Source organism: Ceratosolen solmsi, unplaced genomic scaffold (genome assembly GCF_000503995.2).
Source record: "Ceratosolen solmsi marchali unplaced genomic scaffold, CerSol_1.0 scaffold29, whole genome shotgun sequence".
Classification (NCBI taxonomy): domain Eukaryota; kingdom Metazoa; phylum Arthropoda; class Insecta; order Hymenoptera; family Agaonidae; genus Ceratosolen; species Ceratosolen solmsi.
Genome location: NW_011948417.1, coordinates 11,107,879 through 11,131,902, shown reverse-complemented (window position 1 = coordinate 11,131,902; position 24,024 = coordinate 11,107,879). Strand labels below are relative to the sequence as shown.

Genomic DNA, 24,024 nt, shown 5'->3' with positions numbered 1-24,024 from the left:
ATTAAATATTCTATCTAGCATGAATTATATTATAGGAGAAATAAATCATAACGGAGCTGCTAGAAATTTTTTGATAGGTTTTCAATATAATTGTTTAATATTATATTCTATCTTAAATTATATCAATAATAGGTTCGGTAAACATTGCAAAAATATATAGTATAAAAATAGTTCTTCGCTTAATATAGTGATTATAAGCCTCTTACTTCAATTACAAAGGGTATTGTAAATAACAGTATTCAAAGTATCACGTTATTTCAGGAAATATTTATTATTAGAATAAATACTATAAAAATAGCTAATAATGTTTCTGAAGATAATATGATTCGATAAGACTAAGTCATGATAAAGGAGAAAAAGAGTACAACAACAATATTTTCTTACACTGATAAAGTATAGAGTGATTGTCAGAAAATATTGTTCACTAACACATACAATCTTGTTTAAAGTTGAAAGTCAGAGAGAATTCAAATTGTTATACGTGATTACTCTATAGATTACTCTAAATTCAATTTTTAAATATTTTTTATTTTATTTTACTTTTTTTATTAAAAATTATGTATTCACAAAACTCTGAACATCACTGTTAAATCATTAAAAATAAAATATATATATATATATATATTTACATATATTTATATTTTAATGAATTTCTCATGAAAATCTTGGATCTAATATCTTTCAATAAATTCTAGTAGTAATTTGAATATCTCATTATGATGTGATTAGTTTGTTATTTGCTGTATATATAGTTATATAGTTATATATATATATATGTATATAGTGATTAACTGTATATATTTTGGCTTTTTTGCGTTATATCTTATTTTAAATTCAATTTTTTTTATTTTTAATTTTATATTCATACAGTCATATACAATCCTTTTTTATGTAAATACTTTTTACAAATTGAATTCAATTATTTATCTATCAATTCAATATACACACTAAAAAAAATATTGAAACGTGCAACAAATTTTTTACTTTTCTAATGTTTTTTAACATAAATACAACTTAATGTAATCAGTATATAAGAGTAATATGTTAGAAATATATACTATACGTCATTCAAAAAAGAATCCTGGCTTTTTATAGCATCGATTTTTGTTAATAATTAATCATTTTTATGTATTTCTATCCTTGACTGAAAGCATGGTTAATTTTTTTTGTCACGTTGAATTATTTATAATTGTATATCATAACATGTGTATTTTTTCAATGTTGTTTATCAATTTTAATTAAGGTTTCACTTTTATTTTAGTATACATTATTTTAATTTATATTTATGCAGTAAGAAAATTGGTTTTGATTACGTAATATTTATACAATTCCATAATAATTTTCTTATTATATTTTTCATTCGAAGCTTTTATTATTAATAATATTTATTGTTTTAAATTATTGAATACACACATAATAAAATCAATGTTTCCAAGATGTGGACAATATACTATTCTGTACTCAAGTATTTTTATAAACGTTTTTAAACCACATTTTAAACCCTAATAAACATTAATCAAGTTTATAACTTATAGCCACTATTCTATCAAAATTAACATTTCATTAGAATTACATAGCCCGTTAGAGAGAGAGAGAGAGAGAGAGAGAGAGAGAGAGAGAGAGAGAGAAATAATAAACTCTATATTGAAATCTAGTTGATGAAGGTTCTTCTATACTATTGCAGTATCATTTGTTTTGTGAAATATTATCTATAGAATGTCCTGTTCCTGACAAAATAAATAACTAAATTTTTTCTTACTCATTATATAACAACCGATGTTTTCACTTTTCGATATGTGACAATTTTAAATGGAGAAATTTGATTTATTTATACTAAATATGTCAAGTGTAACAAAAACTAATAATAAAATTTATATGATTTTTTATAATCTGTGATATTAACTTAATCATTAATATCATGTTTACAAAGAAAATGTACCTACAGATAGTTATCACATAATATTCGTATTCTGTATTATATCAAACAGTATTTTTATTATGAAATAAAATAAATGTAATGTCTTAGCAAACAATATTAATAAAATTTATAAACTACTTGTTTATTTAATTTATTCGCGATCATACAAAAATTCAGTTTTAATTTTCTAAAATTTTTTCATAAATGTACAATACGTATTATGTAAAATATGAAGATGTAAAACTTTTAATTAATATACAGAAGCATATGATTTAAATTATAAACTTTCTGTTTTTTACATTTTTACAACAATATTAATTATATAAAATAAATATACTATAAAAACACATCTGTACATATTAAATTAGAAAAATTATTTATTTAATTAATAAAAATTAAATACTATTTTAAGATGCAATATTTTAATAGATTATTACATAATTTTTAAAATAAATAAGAAACATTTTTAAATAGATTTCATTGATTTTTTCCATATCATCTTATGTTAACTACAAGTAAATGATTTTATATAAAAATATTTAGCAATTGGCCGATATGGTATTTTTTAATATTCGTACCGTATATTTTTTATAGGCTAAGGTTCATAAAAAAATCATATTTTTTCGTCCATGATTTAAGAAAATAAAATATCAATATCAATATACATTCATAATAAAACACGTTCAATTTAAAAAGAAATAAATTCTTTAAATTATAAAACTAGTTTTCAATAGAAAATTCTCCTTTCATTATTGACAATTTATTTTCAATACCTACTATTCAATATCTTCAATAACAAATAAACTTTTATACAAGAAACTACTTTCATTTAATCTTTTATTAATGTTTTAAAACGAATACAATAATGTAAAGTTCATATTTAATATTATTATTTTAATGATATTTGAGAATTTTTCTAGTATTATAATAGAACTACAATTTGATGTAATTTTGATTAGTTTATATTAAGTATGCTATTTCAACAGAATTTCTTTTAATTAATTACTAATTACTATTATATAATAATTCGAAAAAAATAGAAAAAAATAGAATATTTAAATATATCAATATATTATATACATTTTTCTATACAAATTAGAATATTTAATTTGAATATATTTATATTGAAATATTTATATATTTAATTTTACGGAAGTGGGATCAGTTTCCTAGCTAATGATTACAATTATATATAAAATTATACAACAACATATAATGTCTAAAATAATATCTAATATATAAAATATTCATGCTGTCTTACAATCCAAAATGTTTTAAAACATATTTATTATATTACATTTAAAACGTTTTTATTATAAAAATATAATATTTATGAATTTGTGTATAATTACATTTGTGTGTATTCATAAGTGTTTGATTATTGTTCCTGATATCTATCTTTGTCAAATTGAATAAAATATATCTTTAAATTTTATTATAACAAATTATATATTAATGGAATTTAAATTAAATTTATCTTAATCCTAGTTATCAAATAAAATATTTTTGGATTTTTTTTCAAATTTCTAAGTAAATATCTAAGCTCCAATACACTAAACTATATATAAATTTTATACCAAATATGAATAAAAAAAAATAAAAAGTATAAATTAACTATATTTGCTATATTAATAGATTTATTAAAAAATATTATGTTAACTATTATTCATAAACAATTTGTTAAATTTTTTAAGAAAAATTTAAAAATATAATATAATTTTTATCTATAAAAATATTTGAAAGTAATAATTATCGTATATACTATCTTCTAAAAACTATGTACAGAATAGTACGTTGTATCAAGAATTAAATTTATCTATTGTATAAAAAGTTTTTTATTATAGATATGTATGTACATATACATATATCTTGTTATTATTCTTCTTAAATTAATATTAATGTTCCACTTCTTATCTTGCATATGTAAAAATGAAGCCAATAAGTAATTAATATGTATAGATATTTTTATCTATTAGCTTTATTGTTTTAATAATAAATAAAACAATTACAAAATTGTCATAAAATAAATATTTAAAATGAAAACATATTTCATACATTAACAAAAATTAATCAATAATTCTATGGATTATAAAAGAAAAGTTATTGTGTAAATAATTTCACGATACATAAAATAATATACAATACTTAAATGTCAATAAAAAATAAAAAATTAATAATTGTGTTTTTGGATTGTAATATATGAGTAGATAGTATTTTAATTATACGTATACAATTTAATATTTTATAAGTAAAATTTATTCAAAAGAATGTAGTAGTAATATGCATTAGGCAACTGTTTTGATAGCCATTTAATTGCTTTTGTTGATTAGTTAAGGTTATAAAGTAAGAGTTGATTGATCGGTATAACCGTTTATTAGAAACAAATTCACACATATCAATAATTAGATTTAACAAATAGAAATAATTTTCCTCTGTCTAGAAATCTTATCATATTTATCCAATTCTGATATATATATATTACAGGATAAATAAAGATAATGGCGTATTCTACAGCAATAAAGTCAAAATTTGACTACAATCACGTATAACTCCCTACTATTATCCGTGTTCTGGTACAGCAAAATGAAAAGCGCCACTAGTCGTCAGCCGAAGACGGGCTTGTAGTTTCGTACTTAAGTGCAGCATTGATTGAGCTTGGTGCCCATCTAACTAGCCGGTTTACATTTATGCTCGCAGGACGTTGAAAGGGGGGAAGCAAAAGACATCACCTCGCACATAGTGGGGCGTCCTTCAGTGGGTATCTTGGGGGCCACCTCCGTCGTCTCCCTTGACTGCGAAACGGTAGCAGTAGCACCTGGTGGCAGAGGTGATAGCATTAGTTCCTCATCTTCCATTCGCCGTTGGACTGTAGTCACCCGTCTGCTACGGTGTCTGCTGTTAGCGATGTTTCTACTGGCTGGCCTTTTAGCCGCACTCACCGCCCTCTGGCTTTACATGGGTTCGCTATTCATTGTTCAGCTTTGTTTAGTAGCTATTGTTGCATATTTCGTCGCTGGCGGTAGACTTCGATGGTTTTACATTGCATTCAAGACAGCACCGCGTGATATCAAGTAAGTAATAATATTTTGCATATGCTATAATCACTTGGACTTCTCTTGTAACATAACTTAGGGACATTGCCTATCAGCGTTTCATAAATTAATCTTAATTCCGTTCGTTTTTCAATTACAAATTATGTTGCTTTTAAAAAATACTGAAAAAGAAAGTAATGTATATGTATATATATACTATAAGTAATATACTCATTATATACACTCATTGTGGGTGATTGTGTGTTATGTTACAAATCATAGAAAAGCGTATATGCCATTAAACCAGTAACTCGCTCTTTTTATTTCTTCTTCAAAGTACTGACCTTTCTGTATTTCATATATTATCTTTGCATCAGTGGCTATTTCGACACATTCATAACTTTTGAAACAAGACTATCTTCCGTCATCACTCGCGCCACCATCGCTACACGCCACATTCTCACTTTCTCCTAATATACACATCATATCAGAAAACGCTAGAAGTATCTTCTCTTCTCTCTCTTGTGCGTAAGTGTACTTTCTCTGTATATAACATGCATTAACAACCAAATTACCTAAATTTGAATTTCACGATGAACATTAAATTTGATTAAATTTCTCTAGTTTCTAAATCGAAAAGTTTACGATATATATAATGTATGTTATATATTTCGCAAAAAAAATTAGCAATCTCATAGAAATAATTTCTAATTCTTGTTTTTCTGTATACCCTATCTATGATCAAATTAATAGTAAACACAAATTCTATTCGATTTTCGTCTTTAATTTCAGTTTATCCTTTGTTTTGTATTCAAAGTATAAAGGTCAGTTGGTGACAATTTTTTGTTAATTCTTACGTAAAGCGTTTAGCATAAAATATACATTTTTTAAATTCATTAGCTTGATCGTTTTTTACTACTTATGCATATTTTATACTTTAGTGTTTATTGTATTAGAGAAATAGATAATACCTTTTCTTTACTTCACCAAATTGACACATTAAAATTGAACAAATAATATAATTTTTATTAAAACGTTAAAATATTATTTTTTAAGAATTACAATCTTTAATTAAACAAAATTCTTGATTTCAACAAGTTAACTTACCATTATTTATTGATATTGTTTATTTTATATTTTCATTAATTTATTATTAATTCATTAATTTATTATATATTGTTTCCAGGCATATAAGCTTTTGGATTAATGAATCAACCTACTTTCACTCACAAAAAGTACTAAAAATAATTACATAATTATATTAGTATATTTCAACAAAATAGTGTTTCGCTCATAAATACAATTTTACTTTAATTACATATAAATTATTCATAACATATTAATATACTTTCATGATTTCCAATCTTTAGATTATGATTCCATACAAATATTAATCTTTACATATTTACCAAAAATTATTTTATTAACCAAGAATTTCTTAAAACAATTTATTTTTAATTTATTACTTTTTAAGTCCATCATTAATTATATACTTTAAATAAATATTTAAAATAATATATTTCTAAATTTTAATAAAGGATCTAACTTTTTAAATAAAAAATATGTAAATTAATATTTAACTACATCTTTTATATAAAATTATATAAATATATAAACAATGTTAATAAATGTTTTATATTTTATTTACAAAATTATTATACAATGGGAATAATTAAGGTTTTTAAAATTTAAGATCATTTTAAAAAAGTAATAGAATAAATTACTTGAAAGTTAAAACTAAAATAAAATCATTTTTTCATACAGAAATATTTAAATTAATAATTTTCAAATATAGCTAACAAAGGGCCTTATTAATTAGATAACATGATCCCACAATAATTAAAATTTATTATGACTTTATAATAGTGGTCTAAAATAATAATACAAATGTATACTTAAACTGTTCAATACAATTTGATAATTACAGAAATTTTAATTAAACATTCCCAAATATAAAATATTTTTGTATCTTTTTTTATAAAAAAAAAACAAATATTACAATTTAAATTTAAAGTATAAGTACTTTACAAAAGAATTTTACAAATTATAATTTTAGTTATTCTTAATATTACATAATACTATTTAAATGATTTTTTGCTTAAAAAATAAATTTTGTTCGATGATTTATTACAAACAAACTCAATATTTTAAAACACATTTATTGAAATATTTTTCAAAATTTTACTTATAATGTTTCTTTGATTTAGATACATTTATTAGATAATATTTTTATAACATAATTTATAACATAATTTTATAATTTAACTGTAATTTTATTACATTAATATTCTTGGATGCAAAAAATTAGTTTAAATAATATTGATATTTGCAAAAGAATCTGTCAGCTTAAATAAGTTATTACATACATAGAAATACTGTACACCCATATTAAATTATTTTTCAATACGTAAAGAGTATCATTTCTTTTAGGGTATATTGAATTTTATTTTAAAAACTGTATTTCAAAAGTAATCAGTGACATTTTTTAATGCTTTTCCTTATTCTCGCCAATTATTAAATTATTATTCACTTAATTGAATTTATTTATGAGAATAAAAAATTAGCTTAATGATTAAAAATTTTTTAATAAATTCGAAAATATGTACAAAAATTTTTATATTCATAAATTGTAAATTATTGAAATATTAATTTGATTACTTCAATAATTCACATTCTGAAATAACAAACCACTTAGAAATATTTTCATCACTAAGAATTATTTGTATATTACACAATATATAATATTAGTAAAATTGACTATAGATCTTAATTTTACTTAAATTTACATAAATTTTACATAAATTAAATCATAATTTTAATATGAAAATACCTTAAAACAAATATTAATATTTTTTATTTTAAAACAATCTAAAATTAATATATCATAGTTACTATATCCAATAAAATATATTGATTTTAAAAGCATATGATATTTTTGAAACTATGATAGTAATTTATTTTTAGGGCAATTTGTCGTTATAGTCGCTTATTGTGGGCGATAAAAGATCATGAGAAGAAACATCGGAGCGTCGCTGACGTATTTCAACAACATGTTGCTCACAATCCTAATAAACCATGTCTTATATTTGAAGATCAGGAGTGGACATTTCAACAGGTATACACATTTGTCATAAATTTAAAAGCAAATTAATTGCACTTTATCAAATAATTTATATGGTCGATTACATTATATTGAATATAAAAGTTATGGGAATTGCTAATATCATATGAAATATTTATTAATTAAGTAATATAATTACTTGGGATATTTAAAATATATATATTTCAATGAAAGTTTAGATCATTTTCATTATGTTTTCTGTGACTTTACTACAATTTTTATAAACGGATAATATGAAATTGTTAATTATAAATTTATTGATCAATATATAATATTTAATTTATTAATTATATTTAAAAATAAAGTTACGATATAATAGTTTTTAAATGACAAAATAATTAATAATTAAATAAATAGTTACTCAATACTGTGCATCATATTTATTTTTTTAAATATATCTTATTATAAATACATATTTCAAATAAAATTAATTTATTACATAAATTAATTTTTTTTATTTTATTACAAATTTTTAATAATTTAATATTTTTAATATATATATATTTTTATCTACTATTTATTTAGGTTAATTTGGCATTTTCTTGAGTACCTAATAAACATATTTTTATTATTACAACTAACTTATTAAAATTAAAAATATAATATAAAAAACAAACAAAAGAAGTCAAAAGAATTAATTTAAGAAACGTAATTTAAATTATTAAGATAAATGATATATTTTTTTAAATGTATTTTTCAGATTGAAGATTATAGTAATAAAGTTGCTTATGTATTTAAAACCCATGGCTACAAAAAAGGTGATGCAATCGCACTTTTATTAGAAAATCGACCTGAATATATTGCTATTTGGCTGGGTCTCAGTAAACTGGGCATAATTACTCCACTTATCAATACGAATTTAAGAAAAAGTTCTCTACTTCATAGTATTACTGTAGCAGAGTGCCAAGCATTAATTTATGGTTTTGATTTAGCAGAAGGTATATAAAATTACATTTTTATTTTTATGTATATGTATATAAATAATTAATAGGGGTTCATTTTAAACTATTAATTTTTACAAAATTTTGAATTCAAAATCATAAAAGTATTGAAATCTATATCAAAAACCAATTCTTTAGAATATTAAATTTACATATTAAAAATTAAAAAAGGAATTAGTCTTCAAATTTGGAAATTATGCTTTATATTTTTATTTATATAAGCTTAATATTTAAAAGAATTGTTTGCCCTAAATTAAAACATTTTTGTAACTTTAAATTCCAAGTTGCAAAAGTTTATATGTGTATGTGTATGTGTGTGCGCGCGCGTGTGTGTGTACGTATATATTCTGTAAAATTCTATTAATATAGAAAGTTTATTAAGTTCTAATAGTTTTTCAGCTTCAAAAAAATAATATATGAATTCTATTGTATTCATCTATATGATTTAAAAAATCAGTATCATATTATTAATTGTATTTCGTTACTTATTAGTACATATATTTAGTACAAACATATATAAATGTGTTCATTGCATTCAATTTAAAAATAATTTGTACATAACAGGAAGCCTTTATTTAATAAAATTAAACAATTTTTAAGTATTTATATGAAAAGTATTATTATAGGTTTTTAAAATGGTTTCATACTTTTAGAACAATTTCAAATAATACAGTGCATATTAATTAATTTTTAAATTAATCTAAAAATATTTTTAATTGATTACATTTATTTGCATACTAAGTACTAATTTATACAGTAAGTATTAATTTTATTTGTACAAAAGTAATACATGAATTTACTAGCAAAATTTTATATTATTTGTTTAAGAAAAATTGTTAATTATCCTTTATATTTAATTAGAAATAAACTAATTAACTTTTTAATTTTTATAATATAATGCATTTTTTTAATTTAAGATTTTTAAATTATTTAGAATTTCAGTAGTTATTTTTGACAAATGATCAATACATTTAAAAATCGTCTAATAATAAAATTAATAGTTTTTTAATCTAAATCTTGTATAATTCTAGGAAACTATAATTATTAATGATAAGTATTCATAATATATATTCATAATATTATTCATAATTTAAATAAATATTATGAATAATAGACACTTGGAAATAAATAAATTATACAGTATTAAAGATATAAAGACACAAAATATGTAAACTTTATTAAATTATTAGTTCACTGATATCACTACTTTATATAAGATAAATTAAATAAATTGGGTACTAGCAAATATTTTTGAATTTGTTTCACTTTTTAATATATTTAAATAATGTCTTTTTTTGTATAAAATACTAAACTAAATCTAATACATTCAATAAAAGTTTAATATATATTATAATAAAATTTTTATTAAAAAATTTTTAATTATTAAGAATACTGTAATAGTACTTGAAATCTAAAAACATATTATTTAGATTGCATATTTAAATATAAATATAAATTAAATAAATAAAAATTATTTATTGCTTATATTAAAATTTTATTTCTATAATAAACTAAAAGTAAATAATACATTTTTTTTGTTATTCTATTTAAACAAAAGAGTGTGTGTTGTGACAAAATATAAAATTCTAATTTTATAAAAAAATTGAAATTTGAAAAGTATATATTTTAATGAAATTTTTGGTACTCAAAATTAGTTTAATAATAAATATGAAAGTCACATGAATATATGACTATGTACAATAACTCTTAAAATAAAATAAATTGTTTTAAACTAAATCTAAAATAATATTTTTTTAAGAAAACTTGTTCACATATTCTATAAATAGTAACATTAATTATATATGTATGTATGTATATTAATCATTATAAAATATATTTCCTTTGCAATATTTTATATATTTCCTTTAGTTGAATAATGCATCAAAGCAAATAATTTTTTCAAAACGTGAAATACTAAACTGATTATCTTATAATTATATTCATGTCACAGCGGTAAAGGACATTGCACCATCTCTGGATTCAAAGTTATCTCTATATCGACTGTCTGATGATGTAAATACACCGAAGGATGAATTAGAAGCAAAGGAGCTTGGTCATTTTTTGGCTGATGCTCCAAGTATGCCCCCAGTTGTCAAAGACAAAGGCTGCTATAGTGATAAACTTATGTATATATATACAAGTGGTACGACGGGTCTACCTAAAGCAGCGGTTATTACCAATTCCAGGTATCTGATATAACGCAATATATTTTTTCATATTCAAATAGTATTTTAAACGATTAAAAATATCTACAAACAAATTTATAAATCTTAAATAATAAAGGAAGCTTTTTTAGATTAAAATTAAATTAACAATATTATTAATCTACATATTATTTTTAAAGAAATAAAGAATTCAATATATATATTTATAAAAATAAAGAAATTTTAATATATTTAAATTAAAAAATTAAATACTTTATGCGTAAGAACAAAATTTCCATTTATTGCAATTGAATGAAACGTTACCTATTTATTAGTATATTAGGATTCATAAAATAATTTATTATTTACTCTTTTCAGATTTATGTTTATTGCTAGTGGTATTTATTACTTAGCAGGATTTCACAACTCTGATAGATTTTATACACCTTTACCATTGTATCACACAGCAGGTGGTGTAATGTCTGTAGGTCAAAGTTTATTGCATGGTGCCACAACTGTTATTAGAAAAAAATTTTCTGCTAGTTCGTACTTCAGTGATTGTATCAAGTACAACTGCACGGTGAAATTACTTTTTTATTACATCAAATTAAAAATTAAATTTTTATAAAATTATTGAAAAATTTAAATATTTTATATCTAAAAAATATTCATTAGCTATTAACATATTTATTTAAATGTATTAATAAAGATTAGATAATATTGCTTTGTTAAACTTTAAATATTTTTCAATTAAATTTTTCAAGATCTTATACTAAAAATATGAACTCTATCTGCATTAGGTACTCTCCTATTTTAATATATATTTTTAATAAAATGCACTTAATTACAAATACAGTTTTGTATAATATTAAGAAATCTTATACATTTACATTTGTCATTTTAATTATATTTTTGCACTAACAAAGATTTAATCTACAGAGAATTTAAAATAGTAAATTATGTTAAATATATTATATAAATTGTTACGTATAATAATAGAAATTCCTCAATGAGTTTCAATTAGCTAATTCTTTAAAGATCATTATATTTAATTCATAATGGTATATAATAGTTATACAAGTAATATTAAAAAAGGAAGATAAGATTTTCAATTTTTTCAATTCACTGAAAATTTTTATTTTTATTTAAATTACTTTATTAAATATTTTTATTTTGGTAATTAAATAATTTATAATCCATAGTAATTGTATAATATTGCTTATACATAAAGTTATATATACATATAAGTACATTATATATAAATTTATACATAGAATATAGAAATTAATAATATTCAATAAATAACTATATATAAGTACATTATGTGATAATATATTAAATATTTATATAAATATTAATATGTAATCAATTATTAATCAAGAAAATAAGCATAAAATTTTGTAGATTCTAAAAAAAATCTTTGAAATGAATGATCTAACATTTGAATCTTAACAAAATGTTTGTTTTATTTTAAATTCTTGCTAACAAAATTATAGCGTAATAATAAATATTATGATATGTAATTGTAATATTTATTATATATAATATTTGTGATCATTATATCTTATAGTAAAAATAAATAAGAATACTTGTCCATACTTTTACAATAAATGTATTCAAAACTTTTATAAGTGTTTATTCTTATCTTTAATTTTTTTTCAATTATTATTATAAGATTATTTAAGGTTTTGAAGTATCTACTATTTTAATTGTGATCACTGATAATTGTGAATTTTAATAACATTAGGTGATCTTACAAATTATAATTTTTCATGGTATTTAAATTTAAATATTAATATAAAAAAAAATTTTTAATTACATCAGGTATCGCAATATATTGGAGAAATGTGTCGATATATATTAGCAGTACCTTCGAGTCCAGAAGATATAAAACATAATATACGCGTTATATTTGGAAATGGTCTAAGACCACAAATTTGGCATGAATTTGTCACCCGATTTGAAATTCCTGAAGTATGTGAATTTTATGGTGCTACTGAAGGCAATGCAAATATAAGTAAGAACAAATAAAAAATTAAATAAAATTTTATACAATTTTTTAAAAAATTTTAGATGTGCTTCATGCAGTATTATTATATAAAAAAATTCAAATTAATTAATACATTATTTTGATTTTGAATATATGAACACTAAATAAGATAAACAATTTTCATTTGTGTAACATTTTATATTATGTATTTAGATAATTACTAATTTATTATTAAATTTCTTATTATTTTATTATAAAAACAATTCAATATATACCATTTAAATACATATTTGTAAATATTCTATTTTAATTTTAGTTAAATTCTAAACAATATATTTTTAATTATTATGATCTTATGTGTTAAAGGATGTAACATATATTATGAGATAAATTCTATACTTTAATTTTATTCAATTCATTGCAGTAAACATTGATAATACAATAGGAGCAATAGGCTTTGTATCTCGCATATTACCTGCAATATACCCCATTTCAATTATCAAAATTAATGCTGATGGGGAGCCAATTAGAAATTCCAAAGGACTTTGTCAAGTATGCGAACCAAGTATGTGTAGCTAATTATTTATATAAATGTCTATCAAATTTTATATAATAATTGTAAATAAATTAATTTTCATTTTTTAATATATTTTTATTTCTATTAAACATATTTAATATATACTTTTTAGATGAACCTGGAGTTTTTATTGGTAAAATTATTCCACATAATCCTTCTAGAGCATTTTTAGGATATGTAGATAAAAAAGCATCGAAGACAAAAATTGTTCATGATGTATTTTCAAAGGGTGACTCTGCATTTTTATCAGGTAAGAATCTAATTTAGTAAATAAATTCTTATTTGTTGATTTAACAATTATAATATTTCTTTATATTTTTTTAATGAATTTACTTTAAAAAAAAATTGAAAATTATAAAAAATATTTAAGATCTTTAAGTGTACCTAAATATTCAAATTATGACTTTTTTTTAATTTATTAAAATATGAAAATTTTAAAAAGGTTGTAATACTATTTGATTTATATACTTGTAGTTTAAACAGTTATTAATCATAAGTAGAAGATAATAATACTTCAAATCGTATTCAATCACGTATTAATCAATGTCTTAATTTTAATTTTTATTATTATTGAATTTAAATTTTCGTTTGAAACTTATGAAAAAAGAAAAAGTTATAAGGCAAATCAATGTAACTTTTACAAAAAATGTAATAATTAACAAATATGTTTAATATGAAATGGATAAAGAATATTAGATTAAACAAATATTACAAAATGACATTAATTTGCATAAATTAAATTTGTACTTAAGATTAACTTACCTTAATAAATGAGAAAATTAAATCAGTTACATCTATAGTACTTTTTCTCTTATACTTTCTGTCTGAATATTAGTACACTCATTATAGTCTTGATTACAGCTGTATTTCATATTATCTAGTATCATAATTCAATGTGTATATAACATTCAATTAATATAATATAATGGTATTTAAAATATATTTTATTTATAACATACTTAATTATATATAATTAAAATAATATATATCTAATTTGTGTATAACAATTTGTTAAAAAATTTCTTTTTATGTATTTGTTTTCACGTTTTACTTTTTTTTCTTTTTTGAGAAAAACTCATATTTAATATAGTTTTGGCTGAAAAAACCACTTCTTACTATAATTTATTAAAACATTATTTTTTTTTTTAAAAATATAATTACAGGAATTCACAATTACATTAACATCTGGATTGAAAATAATCAAAAATATTCATCTCATATCGATTTTCATTCAATATTAGGAATAATTTTATAATATAGAAATTTGTAATTTTTATATACATTTTTAATTATTATTTAATTTAATTATTAACGTAGATTAGAAGAAATAGAATCAATGGATAAATGTATTATGTTAATAAATTATTTAGCATTATTTTACAGATATTAATTTATTTTTAATTAATCTATGCATCATTATTGGCACTTTTTATATATCTTGAGTAAATAGTATTAAATATGTAAAGCATGGAACAACACAATATTAAGTATACTTGCAAGAAATGGACAAGTAGTTAACAAACTCGGAAATAAAAATAACAGAGTGAAGAAACAGAACTTCTGTAGATCACAGCATAAACCGTTAAAAAATGGTACTAAAAATCTATTATTTTTATTTTTAGACTGAAAAAAAATCAATATTATTTGTATATTAATATCAATAGAATGTATTGTGTTTACTTATTATTAATAGTATCTAAAAACTAAAAAGAGGATTAAGTCACTTTAGAAAAAGATATTGCATTTCTTTAAAATCTTTAAATATGTTTCAATTATTCAGAAAATGTTATGACAAAAAAAAACATTTTAAATTGAGAATTCGTATAATAAAATACTTTCAAATCTTCAAAATACATGTTCAAATTTTAAACACACCCCATTAATAAAATTAAAATGAATATAATTATATACTATATATTATATAAAAACCAACTTAGAGTATAAATAACAGAGATACACAAAATAGAAATAGACACTACGAAGTTACATGTTAACGAAATGAAAGCATTTACAAAAGATTCTACTTCTCTAATGACCTATTATGAAATAGTTAAGAAATTTATTTTAGCACAATAAAGAAAAAAAATAGAGGACTTTTAAAGAAGTGTTTTTTAATAATTCAATAGGTTCATTCGAAACTTATAAAATTCAGAATAATATTTACTAAGAAAATATTTATTTGTAATAACAGCAGTAAATAAGTAAAAAGATCTAATATTTAATTATTTAAGAAAATACTGTATTTTGATAGGTATATATTATAAATATGCATTATACGAATGAATAGAGATATTTTATTTATCTTATTGTGTATTGAGTTATTGTGAAAAATATTTAGTTAATAAAAGTAGAAATGTATCGATAAGTTAGATAGTTATTTTCCGTTATCCTTAATCGAGTTGTAATTCATTTTTAAATATCAGCAATACATTTTTTGTATTGTTATACTTTTATTATTTATTCATATTTTAAATATATTGAATATACAAACGTATTGAAAACTTAAATCGTAAACCGATTTTACTCACCAATGCTATATATACTGCATTATAAATGTTTTTAAACAAACTTTAATACTTTGCTAATTATCTTGGACAATAAAAATTAAATTTACTTTAAAATAAATTGTTTAATTTTGGACCCATTTATATTATTCCCTTTTAGAGCATGTTTTATGATATACTTATGTAAAATGTAATTATGAAATTGATATTTATTTTATATTTTTAATGAGATTAGAAGAATATTATGACATTTTAATTATAGTTTTACCGTTATTCATTTTAAATAAGAATATATAAATGATTATTATAAAATGATGCATTTATAATTATAATATCGTATTGCAAAATATTGTAAAATACTATTAAAAAATTGATTGCATAAATAAAAAGTACAACATTAAATATATTTAATGATAAAAATATGACAAAAATATTTACAAATATGTATATTCATAAATACCGTAAGGAATAGTGAAGTTTTTTCGTGCAACGACTTTTCGATGAAAAATAGCACATTCATAGCAAAACTTAGCAACGTCAATTCCTTATCAAAATTGTAATAAAATGTAAGAAAAGCCTGAAGAATTAAATAATAGATAGTGATAGTTTTAGGTCTTCTTTTGACATATTTGTACCGAGAGATGTTTGTATGATGAAGTAAAGCATTCTTCAGCCTTAAAAAAAAATATTATTTTTCTTATTCGTTTACATTAGAAATTTCTCATCCAATATTAGCATCTTATATAAATATTTAGTTCCTGTTTATTCAAATAAATCATGATGTCTGTATTAATCACATTAAATGTTATTAATATAAGTTCAGTTTGAATGCCTATAGATTAAAAAAGAAAATGTTATAATTGACAGATATACATAATAAACAATTATGTAAAAGATGATATATTATGTCAAAATCAAATGGAAGACGACTAATAAACATACTTATTATGTTAAATGTGCATGGTTTAAAATTCAATAAATATTCTCTAAAACTGCATTTTCAAAGTTAAAACTCATATTTTCTCTTATATAATTTTGTTAATTACTTAACTCAAAAGTTTTTAATCTAAAAATATTTTTCTGATTAATAACTATAATTTTATAAATAAAAAATTATCGTACAAAAATTTGAAGTTGATTTTCATGATTCGTAATCTTATTCTAATTATTTTTGCCTTTAATCCTTCGATAAACGTTTTGAAAATTTTATATAAAATAAATTTGTTTATTTATGTATATTTATTTATTCATCTGTTTCAGATTATTTCACTTCACGTAAAAAGGATCATCGCAAAGCATCTTTTGTAATTTTATTCTGTAATATTGATCACATACAAAATAGTGTATTGAAGAAATAATTATAAAAGTAAATTTAATAGAAATTGAAGAAGGCCTTAGACTGAGGCAGATTTTAAAAAATAAACAGTTCTTCATTCTCTCCTCCCTTGTAACGAGGGTGGACAGCTTGTCTGATTGACGCTTTGAAATAGGTGGTTTCTTGGAAATAATCAAGCAATTCCCCATCCTCTAAGAACGTAAAAGCTAGTCGTCACTTTAAAAAGGCGGGCGGATCACTGCGCAGCATCGATCTTTTATAATCATCCCGATAAAAATTTAATACAATTACTAGAATGGAAATGTCGAAACCGAAAAAATAAGTCGAAATAAAAAAAAGTAATAGAATGCTTCGATCTAAATCGAATAGTGTTACATCAACGGTAAGAGGCGTCAGTTCATACCAGCAGGGCAAGAGATCATGTGGCTCCTATATCGTCAATCAGTCTCATCTCTGTAGGAGACAATCAAATTTTGAGAAGTGTCAGTTACTGTGGAATCTTCACTTAAATCTTCTCAGTATCAACAGAATACTATTTGCTCTACATACTTTATGATAGTAATTTCTTGTTACTGTCCCTGTCTCTTCTTTTCTTTTCTAATCTTTGGATTGTATCAAGTCTTGTAAAAACCAACGCTCGGGAGCCGACATATGCATCTATTTTAAATGGCAAGATGCTCTTATATGTCAATAAGACACGAGAAAATAATGTAAATAATCATCAGCTGTATTTTATTTATTCTGATATTAGTAGTATGGAAAAAGAGAACCCAGAGAATTTCAAAAAGAATACGCAACATTTTGGGTTATTGTTGAATAAATAGTTTGCTTACGATTTTAAAAATGCAGTTTTTAGGAATAAAAAGTTTAAGATTATTGCATAGGATTAAGTATTATTTATTTATAAATAAAAATATATTTTTAATTTTGCATAATCGAATGTAAAACATGCGAATATTTGCATACATTTATCATGTGTACTAACTTCAGTTTTCGTAAAAGATTTTCGGAATGCAGATTATTACTTTATAATTCGTTCATTTAGTCAATTATAAATCACTTAAATATGCTATTATTGATATCATAGTTCATCTAATAAATTTTTATTTTGAATTCATTTTCGAATGCAATAAATTATAGTTTATTTTTATTTAAACCATTGCCAATCAGGTATTTTTGCAGAAAATTTTTATTAAACTAGCGTTTATATCTGAGTTTGATGGTTCTAAGACACCTTACAGATAAACAAATATATAAATAGATACATAATACATAAACCACAGCCGTTCCCTTTATCTAGATTGATTTTGATAAGAAATACCAACTTTTTAAAACTTATTTCAATCATTTTAGTTTGATCATCCAGAAAATTTAAAGGGATACTATTGAAAAATGTGATTTCAGCAAAGAAAATTTCATATTAAATTAATTATTAAAATATAATTTCGTAGAAAATGTAAGAATACAAAAATTAAATTGTTTAGTTTTATGATTTAGTAATCCAATATGATAATTAAAATTAAACAGTCATAAAATTGTATTCAAATAAAATAATTTTGAGCTTATATCATTATTTGTAAAATTGTTGGTCAATAAGAAAAAAGTAAAACAACTCTGTTACTCATTGTAAACATAAATTTGAAACATTTTTCAAGATTTTTATCTTCAGTTTTACAATATAACATTCAAACCTTGATTAATTTAAAACAATAAAAATTCTTCGAAAATATTTAATGATATTTAACACATTAAAAATAAAATAAATAATATATAAATAAATCGTATTATACTTCATATTTAAGAATTTTCGAAGCTGAAAAATGAAAACAAATATATAAACTGATTATGTGTATTTTTATATCTTGCCATTTTTTACCAGTGTATATTAGGTATATAAAAATAGTTCAGTTTTAAACATTAGAAATTTTAAAGTGTAAAGTTTTAGAAATTTAGCTTCAGCAACAAGTAATTAGCTAATACTACTATTACTAGAAACAAGCAAAAATACAAATTCGATCAAATTAAATTATAAAATTAATATTTTTACTGTATTTTCAAAACTTATATATTTAATTATTTGAATGAATATTTTAAATATAATCATTCATTTATATCATAAAATACAATTGTACGTTATTGATTATGAAAGTTTAATGTTTTTAATGATATTGCAAGATTAATAATAATAACGCTTTTAAAATATCTTAAGTAAAATTATAAATTTTTAATATTTTGAGTCTATCTTTAAAAATTACAGAATATAATATTAATTTTACCATCTTTAATTTATTTGATTTATTTCATGTGTAAATTTTATTCACCAGAACAAGCCAAAATAATATATTTATTTAATATATAATACCTACCTTTTAGCATTAATTATTTTTATATATATTTAAAAGATTAATATCTTTTAAAAATAATAAAAAATATTTATATAAAGAAATTAATATTTATAAAATATTATGTGTCTCAGGTGATATTCTTGTAGCCGATGAACTTGGTTATCTATATTTCAAAGATAGAACTGGAGATACCTTTCGTTGGAAAGGAGAAAATGTTTCGACATCCGAAATTGAAGGTATCATTAGTAATCTCATAAATTATAGGGATTGCATTGTTTACGGCGTGGAGGTAAGTTTTTTTAATTTCTTTGATTTCATGTCATACATATTCATATGGATGCGGATTTTATCTTGTATTAAATCTATGTATTATATCATAGGTATATGGAATAGAAGGTAGAGCTGGAATGGCAGCTATCTACGATGTACATGGTTCATTAAATATTGAAAAATTAGCAACTGATATTAAGGAACAATTGCCAGTCTATGCAAGGCCGCAATTCATTAGAATATTAACAAACCTCGATCTCACTGGTAAGATTGCTTTATTTCGCATTTTTATAATTTGCTATATAATAATGTACTTTGATATTATAAAATTTATTAATTACATGTGTGGTTTTATATTAATCTATATAAAAAAAATTGTTTGCTTAAATTAAAATTGATTTAAATATTATCAAGTTACTTGGTATACATTTGCTTTATTTATAAATAAGTTGAAGTTAAATAAATAACTGTAATAAATTATTTTTAATGCATAACTAAATATGCAAAAAGTATATGAATCCTAAATCAAAACAATTTTTCAAAAAATTACGCTTTTACAATAAAATTGAAACAATGTTTTAAAGTTATGAATGTATAAAGTAATTTATTACTATATATATTCATTGTTAAATTCTTTAATATGAATTTTTTAATTAATTGTGTGATAGGTTACGTCATTTAATATCAAATTAATTTAATGGATAGTCATTACAAAGACTAAACAGACAAGTTTATTACAAAATAAATATAGTTATGAAATATTGGTTATATCTATGTTGATAAAATAAAGAAGAAAAAATACGCTACATAAAATTACTATCACATGTCCTTTGTTTACATACTCATACTCCAGTACTTTAAATTTCAAGCATCCTGGTTTTCTTGTTAATTATATCAATGATTCAAGTCATTGATTCTTGTTTTTCGCTAGACAATCTCTTCATTTGCCAATAAAGAATTAATTAAAATTAAAATTGAATCATTTTTATACTACTTACAAATAATATTTGTAATTGATAATTAACAGTAAAATGCTAAGTATGACTATTATTTTTTGCATTTTTACATGTTGAAAAGCTAATTGCTAGCTATTGCAGATTTTTTATTACATGGAATCGAGATGAGGGATATTATACCCTCAATTACAATCTTAATTATAAATGCATACAATTTTTCAAAGTAATATCAATATTTTATTATTGTTAATTACATTTTTAAAGAATATATAAATTCAATAAAATCTTTTCAACATTATACATGTTTACCTCTTTGTTCATGGTATCAGTGCATGGATTAATTCAAATATATTGAATATTTCTATAAAAAATCTAATTTTCATCGATTAATACGAAATCAAAATAATATTTAATAAATTATTTATAGTTTGATACATAGATATCTTAGTAACAATTTTATTTTAAATTAAGTCTTAAAGAAAATTCTTAAAATTTGAAAGTTAAATTTTATCTTCCATACAATCAAATGTAAACTAAATTACTTTAACTATTACTTATATATTATATAGTTTTTATATAATAATTACACTATATAATTATATTATATAGTTAATTATTTTTCTTTAGAATTTATAAAGCTGTAATTAAGCTATAACTATGAATAATATTTTCTAATAAAATTTTTTTTATATACAAAAGAAAAATTATTATTCTTAAAAAACTTAACTTCTTAAAAAATTTATTTATAAAAATGAGCTATCAGAATTAAAGAAATTTCATATTAAAAGCAATAATACAAACTTTGTAAATTTTATTTATTTATATTATTAAAAACGTATATTTTTTAATATTCATATAGCTTTCTTATAATGTTATTTTTTTTAAATATTCTAAAAGTAACTTATGCTTTTAATTTTTGATAATATAAAAACTAATCATAAAAAGTTTAAATAAAATGATAAATATACAGAAATTATTTATAAATTTATTTCGTTTTATAAGATATATGTAAAGTATTATTTACAAATTAAGGTAAATCTTTGATACTTTTAATTTTTTATAATTATTAAATTACTTAAATTTGATTAATAATTCAAATTAAAAAAAAATTTTAATAGACAATAATGAAAACAAATATTTTTAGGCACATTTAAATTAAAAAAGAAGGATCTTCAAATTGATAGTTATGATCCAAGAATAATACGTGACAAGCTGTATTACATGGACCCAAAAGCGGGATATCAATTAATAACACCAGATGTATATGATCAAATACAAACGGGTAGAATTCGTTTTTGAAGGAGCAATATATGCACATGCGAGGACTCTACTTTACATGTCATCACTCAATAAGGAACATATGAAAAAAACATAAATGAAAATAAAAGATGAAAAATTCACCAAACAAAAATATATGAATAAAAAAATGAACATGCACAAAATATTGCTACCCTTAATAATTACTTAATGCGCTACATTCATGCATTTTTATTATTTATATTGTTCATTGTAAATAATATACTAACAAAAATAAACAAAAACCAATACTAAATAAACAAAATGTGCATACACATGCAAATATAACAAAATAAAAATAATAGATCATTGACAAAACAAAAGCGCCGAAGCAATATTGCCAATCATCACTTAATATTTTAATGTATGAATAGTTGGTGAACTATGCATTTATTAACGTTCAATATAATAATGTATATTTTCTTATATAATAAAATTAATGAATTTTGCTTATGAATTATTTTTATCAAACAGTAATATGCCTTATATTCAACATGAAATAATTAATAATAATAATAATGAATAATTTCAAAATATATGGAATTTACATAATTTAAAGTGGATTTTATCTACATTACTTGATTAGTTTTGGCCATCAATCCTTACTTTGAAAGGTAACAATTTACTAATCTATACAAACTTCAAATTCAAATTTAGTTTTAAACATGTATAATTATTACAAATAAACGAAAATTTATTACCAAGTTTTCTTCTTTTTATTATGCATAAATGTGTATACACTTATACTTTAATCAATATACGATATTTTTATTAATAATATTTTATTTATTATGATTTATGATATTGGAATTTTACCTTTAAATAGAATTTTTAAAATTCCATTATGTTCTTACAATGCTTGTTTTCTTAATTAAAACAAATAACTACTCTACATCACTTATAAAATAAAATTATTGTGTTAAAAAGTATTTAAGATGAATATCACATATATTTTTTGGAAATTAACATAGAAAAGTGAAGCATAAGTGTATGAAATTAAACTAGAATAAAAATAGAATTGCACTAATTTTCTTTTATAAAAAGTGAATGAAAAAAACCAACAAAATTAGTTTTAATAAAAATAAATACAACAAATTTATTAATACTGATATAACAGTTTTACGATGGTATTAGAATAATTTAAGTTATACTGCTCATTATTTATGTATATTTACCTTAATTTTATATTAAATTTTTAAATTATACATCAAATATTATTTTATTATAGCAGTTAACTGCTATATATATAAATGATTTCAATTTTTTTAATGTACTTAGACATATTCATGTACATTTTAATAATTCTATCAAATTTGCAACTACAAACGTAACAGCAAAAATAATATTTTATGAAAAGCTGAAGATTTATGGCAGTTTAATTTTATAATAGTTTAAAGTATATTGATATTATTGTACTAAAATAAAACGAAGAAATAACTAATTGAGTTTTATATAATTCAATATATAATTTAATAAAAATAATATTCATACCTTTATTACAAATTTATATACAAAACAAGTTAATCCATAAAATCAATCTCAAGTACGGAAATATATCAAAATTTTAATTATATTATTACTACAAATTTCTATT

The 24,024-nt window shown here is 20.7% G+C and overlaps 1 protein-coding gene across 6 annotated transcripts in view; it reads left to right on the top strand.

Annotated features, from left to right (window-relative positions):
* Fatp1 (Fatty acid transport protein 1) overlaps nucleotides 1-22,521 on the top strand; it is a 29,249-nt gene extending 6,728 nt beyond the window's left edge. For 3 of the 6 annotated variants that reach the window (XM_011496613.1, XM_011496610.1, XM_011496611.1), the window contains exons 3-14: nucleotides 4,616-4,989; nucleotides 7,915-8,065; nucleotides 8,772-9,009; nucleotides 10,964-11,198; nucleotides 11,535-11,736; nucleotides 12,981-13,173; nucleotides 13,571-13,711; nucleotides 13,836-13,973; nucleotides 15,190-15,315; nucleotides 20,040-20,197; nucleotides 20,289-20,442; nucleotides 22,279-22,521. In XM_011496613.1, the coding sequence (XP_011494915.1) occupies nucleotides 4,616-4,989; nucleotides 7,915-8,065; nucleotides 8,772-9,009; nucleotides 10,964-11,198; nucleotides 11,535-11,736; nucleotides 12,981-13,173; nucleotides 13,571-13,711; nucleotides 13,836-13,973; nucleotides 15,190-15,315; nucleotides 20,040-20,197; nucleotides 20,289-20,442; nucleotides 22,279-22,433 (2,265 nt within the window). In that variant the 3' untranslated portion in view covers nucleotides 22,434-22,521. Of the gene's footprint in view, nucleotides 1-4,615; nucleotides 4,990-7,914; nucleotides 8,066-8,771; nucleotides 9,010-10,963; nucleotides 11,199-11,534; nucleotides 11,737-12,980; nucleotides 13,174-13,570; nucleotides 13,712-13,835; nucleotides 13,974-15,189; nucleotides 15,316-17,487; nucleotides 18,274-20,039; nucleotides 20,198-20,288; nucleotides 20,443-22,278 lie in introns of those variants that run through there. The other 3 variants (XR_912789.1, XM_011496614.1, XR_912790.1) reach the window with 3 other exon arrangements.
* The last annotated feature ends 1,503 nt before the right edge of the window (nucleotides 22,522-24,024 follow it).